This window comes from Rhipicephalus sanguineus, chromosome 2 (assembly GCF_013339695.2).
Source record: "Rhipicephalus sanguineus isolate Rsan-2018 chromosome 2, BIME_Rsan_1.4, whole genome shotgun sequence".
Taxonomy (NCBI): Eukaryota; Metazoa; Arthropoda; class Arachnida; order Ixodida; family Ixodidae; genus Rhipicephalus; species Rhipicephalus sanguineus.
This window is the reverse complement of record NC_051177.1, coordinates 118,442,671-118,450,805: the sequence shown is the minus strand read 5'-3', so window position 1 is coordinate 118,450,805 and position 8,135 is coordinate 118,442,671. Positions and strand designations below refer to the sequence as shown.

General features: G+C 43.9%; 1 protein-coding gene across 1 annotated transcript in view; it reads right to left on the bottom strand.

The window, feature by feature from the left end:
- Window positions 1-224: 224 nt before the first annotated feature.
- Window positions 225-8,135, bottom strand: part of LOC119381832 (ubiquitin-like modifier-activating enzyme 1) — a 67,644-nt gene continuing 59,733 nt past the window's right edge. Inside the window, exons 21-25 of the mRNA XM_049412907.1 lie at window positions 7,272-7,540; window positions 3,738-3,842; window positions 2,824-2,907; window positions 1,825-1,919; window positions 225-366 (exon numbers count right to left, since the gene is read on the bottom strand). Coding sequence (XP_049268864.1) covers window positions 225-366; window positions 1,825-1,919; window positions 2,824-2,907; window positions 3,738-3,842; window positions 7,272-7,540 — 695 coding nt within the window. The remainder of the gene's footprint in view (window positions 367-1,824; window positions 1,920-2,823; window positions 2,908-3,737; window positions 3,843-7,271; window positions 7,541-8,135) is intronic.

The window sequence follows — 8,135 nt, the reverse complement described above, 5'->3', positions numbered from 1 at the left end:
GCAGTGCTGAACTGGCATGGAGAAGGCAAGTTCTCCCACAAAGATTTCACTTACGGACAGTAAACGTTTGCAGAACAAGTGACTACGCTATGTGTGAGAGTATCTTAGCGTAACACTAAGGCTAGCGCTAACACGAACACGTGTTATGCGTTTCGTATAATCGTAATTAAAATCAGCCTTACGTACGTTTCTTTCCGCGCAAGTAGGTATATGCGGCGCCGTGGTCATTTGCGCAGCCTGTATCGCACTTCAGGCAGCTCCACTTTCTCTCCGCTGTTGATGTCCTTGCCGGTGATCCGAAGAGCCAGGGTTCGTATTTGTCTGTCGATTTTGGCCATGGACATGCGTTCCAGGACTTTGCTGACACTGCAGAAAACCACGGCCCACGCTCCAGATAAGTAAACGATAAGCAATGCAAGCAATCGTTGCGAACTGCAAACTATACACTTAACTCAGGGCGCTTGAACGGTTGTCAGGGGCGCGTGAAATTTAAGAAGCTTCGTAACCAAGAGCTGAAGGTCGGATCCCTCCCGCCTTGGCTTCCAACAAAAGGGAGCTACCCTGAGAGTTATCATGGATATTTTCGTTGGCAGTTTCCTGCGTTAGAGTTTTGTACGTTTCCAGTGCTGATTTTGTAAGCATCCCTATTTCACACAGACACATATCTGTTTCTTTAGCCTCTTTTATTAAGCAATAGTTCTTTTTCGCTTGTTTTCCTGTTTGTTGCCTCAGCATTTGCTTGACAATTTGCTGGTTTGCTTCCTCCATTTTGTATCGACATTCCTCATGTACAAGCAGCTCAAATCATTCTTAGTCCATCGCATCCCTCCCCCCCCCCCATTTCTCTCCATCCCTCCACAAATCCTATCTTATTCCCTGCCTTCGCTTATTCCCTGCCTAGCTTATTCCCTGCCTTCGAATGATCTCCATCCCGAGTCACCTTGCGCCCCCTGATTTGGTGTATTTCCGTGAGCTCAAAGGGCAAGCGTACCTACGTCGCGTTGTTTAGGTTACAACATTGCTTGTACCTCTTCCTTTTTAACCCCTTCCGTCACCTTGCAGGATTCCACAGATCCGATTTGCATTCTCAATATGCATGTTTATTCCATATTGGGTGCCTTTATCACTGCGCCGATGGCCTGCACCGCGTTGTTCAATGCGATGCACTTCCCGAGAGGTGCCGGTGGCTATGCAACAGAAAATAAATCCTTTTCGGCCTTCAAGCTGCGTCGCACCGCCGATAGGTACTTCGCTGACGTCAGTGGACATACGGGCCCACGCCATCGGTACTTTTACGCTGCTATAGCAGTCAAGCCATGAGGTGCTCCTCCGAAATATTGTATATTATATGTGAAGCATCTTATAGCGGAGTTCAACCCGGTGGTGGTGGTGGTGTGCGGCGTGACCACCCTTACTGCGCATGCGCAAACCCTCTCCACATACCCCTCCCCCTCTCTACTTCCCCTCTCTCCCCTCCCCTCCCCTCTCCCCCTCTACCCTCCCCTCTCCACTGCTCCTCTCATCTACCTCTCCCCCTTCCCATTCCCATCCCTCTCCACTTCCCCTCTCGCCTAGCCCTCACCACTTCCCCTCTCCCTTTTCCCCCTCTCCCTCCCCTTTCCACTCCCCCTCTGAAACGCGGGCTCTATCTACATGCCGAAACGCTGCTTCGCATCGCCTCATGGTGCCCTTTAGCGGGAGATGGTGTGATTTTTTTGCACATCTTACATCGTGGCTTAGGCATCCTAGAGGGTTAAAGAAGCCACCCCACAATACAAGCATAGCTAAATTCCCGATTAAAGAAACTTAAAGCGTTTCACTTACGCGAGCTTCATGATAGTCCTCGAAGGGGGTGCATCCGCATCATATAGAGTTCGGGTTCCTTCCAACACGCGCATGACTTCGACATCTAGCTGTATCTGTATGGAATGAAAATTGTAGAAATTGTAGTTATCTATAATAATAATAATAATAACAACAACAACAACAACAACAACAACAATAATAATAATAATAATAATATAATAATAATAATAATAATAATAATAATAATAATAATAATAATAATAATAATAATAGGATTATTATTATTATTATTATTATTATTATATTATTATTATTATTATTATTATTATTATTATTATTATTATTCCCGAGGTCGCTACATGTATCTCGCAGTGCACGAATCCCTACGCAAGCGACAAGAAGTAAGCGGGCAGATTCTGCAAACTAACGCATTTTCTCGTCTGTCGTTACGCAAAATGTATTCCGATCAATACACTAACTAAGGTATTAAAGCCCAAGACTATAAAGTTACTGCCGTTTCCTTACACACAATAAGCCACCACGGTGACCTAATGGTTACGGTTCTCGGCTGCTGACCCGAAAGAAGTGGGTTCGATCCCTGCCGGGACGGTCACATTTCGATGGAGCCGAAATGCTAAGGGGCCGTGTACCGCGCGATCTCAGTGCATGATTTAAAACCTCATGAGGTCGAAGTTATCCGGAGTCCCCCACTACGGCGTCTCTGATGGTCTGAGTCGCTTTTGGACGTTAAACCCCATAAAACAACCAACCAGAATACACACACAGAGCCATTGAGCCCACTGGAGCCGACGGTAAGGTTTTGAACACTCACTCAAGTGTCTGCTACGCCTGGTAACCATGATTCCAACCGCGACAACTCGCTGACCTGCCACTGTGTTTAGTTGTTGCCGTCGTTCGCGTGCGTGTCTACAGTACTTGCTACAATGTTACCTCTATTGTGACACGTACGCACACATTAAACACACACGATTGTTCGATAGAGCAAGCATCGCTTACCCTGAAATACTCCAGAAGCTCCGAAAGAGTCAACTCTCCCTTAATTTCGATGCAGTTCCAGAAAGAGAACTCTTGGTTGCGGAACTGTTGAGAAAAAAGAACAAGATGCACTAAGAACAGAGTGAAAATAATCGACGCTAAAGCATCGCTGAATGTTCGAAAAAGGCCGCATTGCTTTGCTTTTGTAATCATACGAGAAGCGCGAGATATGACGTTGAGGCATATTGGATATAGTGCGCACAATTTACACATTGAATCCGCGGTGTTCTATCGATATTGTTTTAGATAGTTCCAGTATACCGCAGAGGTATTCTGTATGCGGGCGATACCACTATAGCAAATGCCGATAAAGATCTCAACTCGACTGGTGGTGAGCTGTGCTTTGCCGGACAGATAGCCCCCTGAAGAAGAGGCCGAATTGGCCTCGAAACGTTGGGTCGAATTTTATTAAAACACTAGAAACGAAACTTGGCTGGAGAGTCATTCTCGTATAATTTAAGTATCACTAGGCGATATTAACAATACTTTTAGACACACACATATATATAGCCGCAATTACCTTACAGAAATTGACAATAACCAGCACTTAGCCAACATTAACTAGTGCTAATCAGTGACGGTATACAGAAAGCGAGTAAATGCGGTAGTTCAGGACGCTCGTCGTTCGCCGCTGTCATTCGCCTTTTGCCGTGCACCGGTCGTTCACAACAGAGGGGATATGCGCTAAGACGTACCTTCCCATAAAAAGAAAGAAAGAAAGAAAGAAAGAAAGAAAGAAAGAAAGAAAGAAAGAAAGAAAGAAAGAAAGAAAGAAAGAAAGAAAGAAAGAAAGAAAGAAAGAAAGAAAGAAAGAAAGAAAGAAAGAAAGAAAGAAAGAAAGAAAGAAAGAAAGAAAGAAAGAACGGGAAGCAGACCTTTTTCCAAGCAGGTGGAACGGGTTCTGAGAAACCAACGAAAGGCAGCGCCAAGTTGACGAAGCTGTTCTTGTAAAGCTCCAGCCTGTCGTGTTCTTGAACCAGCTGCCAACAGAAAGCGGGTGAAGGTGTTGTACATTAATATCACCAATCACACTTCAAGTAGGACAACCGAGGACTTCAATAACATTTGCTGGCAGGCTGGTTGGTGATGCATAGTTCATAGGTAAAAACAGCACGAGCGAAACGAAACAGCACTCTGTGCCGTGTCTTCCTTGTGTTTCGTTTCGTTTGTGCTGTTTTTACCTATGAACGAGGACTTCAAGAAGGTCGCTTTTTACTTTAAAAATGAACTGTCTACTTTAATAAAAAACTATAAATCGAGAACACGAAAGATGCAAAAAGATTACTGGCGAATTTCTGAATGGCAAGATGCCTTAGGTTGCGAGGAGTTACTAGGAAGAGGCATCGCAGCACACATGCATTATTACAATGTTGTCGCAGCGGATAAGCAAGATTAGGACACGCCACATACGCTGTGACACGCGAAAGAAACAGCGACCGATTCACAAAGCTCTTCAAAAGTACTCTTTCCCATTGGTCAATCACCTTCGCTAGTAGTGTCACATTGATAAGACGGTGAACTACGCAGAACACAAGCCCGTAAACGTGAAACTCTTTATTGGCTGAACTTGGGCGCAGTAAAAGATAAGGTCAAAGTACAAGCAATACTCGCTGTACAATGATCTGATCACTGATGAAACACGTCGTTCTTCAGAAACCATAGCGCAATAAAGAAAACGGCAGAAGAAAGAGACTAGGACAAGTGCGCTTGTCCTGGTCTCTTTCTTGTCCCGTGTTCTTTATTGCGCTATGGTTTCTGAAGAACGATGAACAACCCAGACGCCCAAACGTTCTCTCTTCTGAAACTCGTCGGCTTTTATACATGCAGAATCGAACATTCCAGCGTTATGGTTCAGTGTCCGCGTTAGTTCCAGGATAAGCTCGATTACTCGCGTTGTGCGTAGAACCTTATAAAGGTTTTTTTTATTATTATTATTACATGCGAAGCATTTCTTAGCGAACCTCAGGCAGTCCGGCCTTTTCTATCTATCTATCTATCTATCTATCTATCTATCTATCTATCTATCTATCTATCTATCTATCTATCTATCTATCTATCTATCTATCTATCTATCTATCTATCTATCTATCTATCCATCTATCTATCTATCTATCCATCTATCTATCTATCCTATCATCTATCCATCCTCATCTATCTATCCTATCGATCTATCTATCTATCTATCTATCCATCTATCTATCTATCTATCTATCTATCTATCTATCTATCTATCTATCTATCTATCTATCTATCTATCTATCTATCTATCTATCTATCTATCTATCTATCTATCTATCTATCTATCTATCTATCTCTATCTATCTATCTATCTATCTATCTATCTATCTATCTATCTATCTTATCTATCTATCTATCTATCTCATCTATCTATCTCATCTATCTACTATTCTATCTATCTATCATCTATCTATCTATCTATCTATCTATCTATCTATCTATCTATCTATCTATCCATCGTATCTATCTATCATCTATCTATCTATCTATCTACTATCTATCTTCTATCATCTATCTATCTATCTATCTATCTAGTCTCATCTATCTATCTATCTATCCATCTATCTATCTATCTATCCTATCTATCTAATCTATCTATCTATCTATCTATCTATCTCCATCTATCCATCCATCCATCCATCCATCTATCTATCTATCTATCTATCTATCTATCTATCCATCTATCATCCATCTATCTATCCATCTATCTATCTATCTATCCATCTATCTATCCATCTATCTATCCATCTATCTATCTATCTATATCTATCTATCTATCTATCTATCTATCTATCTATCTATCTATCTATCATCCATCTATCTATCTATCTATCTATCTATCCACTATCTATCTATCTAATCTATCTATCCATCTATCTATCTATCTATATCTATCTATCTATCTATCATCTATCTATCTAGCCGCCTACGTCTGGGCGCTCTCCTGGTCGTCTTCATAACTTGTAATATACCAAAATTGGCATAGCAGGGAATCAGTGTATGACGAACACGATTCACTGGTAATGACCTGAATAACAGAAAATACCTGTCGCGTACACCATGAAACCCCTTCTCTCACTCACGTGTGGCACATACCTGCATACCAGAGTTCATGTTATGCGGGTATGTGCCACAGGTGATAAAGAGTCTCAACCAACACTGCAACCACGAACACACACAGACATTGACACGCAAGGAAAATGATAATATTTGTTGGCGTTTTATGTCCCAAAACCACCATATGATTATGATAGACGCCGTAGCGAAGGGCTCCGGAAATTTTGACCATCTGGTATTCTTTAACGTGTACGGAGATCGCACAGTACACGGGCATCTAGCACTCGGCTGTGTGTATATCTAAGGTGAAGCTTAGCTGCGAGTAACACCTGTCCTTTCTTCTTTGTGCTGTTCGGATTCGCGCTATCCAGTATTAATAATATCTGGGGTTTAACGTCCCAAAACCACGATATGATTATGAGAGACGCCGTAGTGGAGACCTCCGGAAATTTCGACCACCTGGGGTTCTTTAACGTGCACCTAAAGCTAAGTACACGGGCCTCAGACATTTTCGCCTCCATCGGAAATGCAGCCGCCGCGGCCGGGATTCGATCCCGCGACATTCGGGTCAGCAGTCGAGCGCCATAACCACTAGACCACCGTGGCGGGGCGCGCTATCCAGTATTGAAGAATATAAACACTACATATCAGCTTACCGCGTCTGGTGTTGGTAACATCCATGTTGCTGTTGGCATCGTTACGCAGCTGTAAACAACTGGTTATATAGTACATATGCGGCTCTTCAACATATGAGTGTGCGTATACCACTGCCACATTTCTCTAGCGTCATTCCGTAACGTTTCACTCAATGTGAAAAATTACGCCACAGTCCCCATCCCGCGCATGCTTCGCATAACATCGATTCCCACGGTACGTGGGATCTGCCAAATTTTTTGTTTGGGTATTATGTCCCAAATCACGATGTGATTATAAGGAACGCCGTATTGGAAGGTTCCGGAAATGTTGACCATCTGGTATTCTGTAACCTGCAGCTAATATAAGTACACGGACCTCTCGCATTTCGCCTGCATCGGAATGCGGCCGCCGCGGCTGGGATTCGATCCCGCGCCCTTCGGGTCATCAATCGAGCACTGTAAACACTAGATCACCTTGGCGGAGTTGTCAGAAAGGTCTAAAACAGTCGGGAAGGTTCCCAGACCTGCACCGAGCGGTGGCTACATGTGGAACAGCCCGGCCACATGGAAATGCAGAAACAAGCCGGCGTGGCACTAGTAGGTTCAGGCATCGTGATTGGCTAGAATCTAATCTTATGAGTAACTCTGCAGCGTATAAGGACGTTTTGCGAATACGGTTGGACCGCGAATACTGCCCACCTTGTATATTTCGAGGCAAGCGAGGCCCGCCACAAGCGACGAGGTGGTGGCGATAGCCGGAATGATCTTCCCCGCGACGAGCTTGCTCTTCAGCCGGTCGGCCGGCTCAATGTTGTAGTTCGCGGCGCGCAGGTTCGAAGCCGCCACGATGAAGTCCACGTGGAAGTTGGACTCGTCGTCCACGTCGAACTCGAGCGCCTTTAGCGTCAAGTCGCGAAGATCCCTTGGAGCTGGGAGCTCCTCCAGCAGATCGCACACGAGCTCCGTCTCTGCATAAGCGAACAAGACGACATGGCTAATGCTGATTATCGGCCTTGTAGGGGCGGCATAACTGTAAAGCGCTTGAAGGACGAGGACACAGCAACAACACAACACGAGCGCTAACTTTCAACAAGTCGCTCGTTGAAACAATTGTTGTCACACTTGTTGAAAGTTTACGCCCGTGTTGTGTTCTTGCTGTGCCCGCGTCCTTCAAGCGCTTTACTGTTATTACGACATGCGCAGGTTGTGAACGCGAAGAAGAATTATGACAAACAAAAGACTACAATATAAGCTAGTGAGTACCGGCAGCCTTCACCTACAGCTGTTAAATTCTTGCGCACAGGTAGGACGGCAAAAGAGGAAAAAATAGGCAAACACAACTAAATTTTATTTACTAAATGTGCGGTGATTAGCAATGATTACACTCCAAAAAAAGAGTACATGTTACTCTTTCAGTCGACTCCTGACTTACTACAGATAAGCATAACTCCCTTTAAAGATACACGTTAACTCCCTTTTGGAAAATCGCACCTCCCATGACACTCCTAAGAGAGTATAATGATTCCCAAAAGAGAGTTAAGGGGAATCTTTAATGAGAGTTGT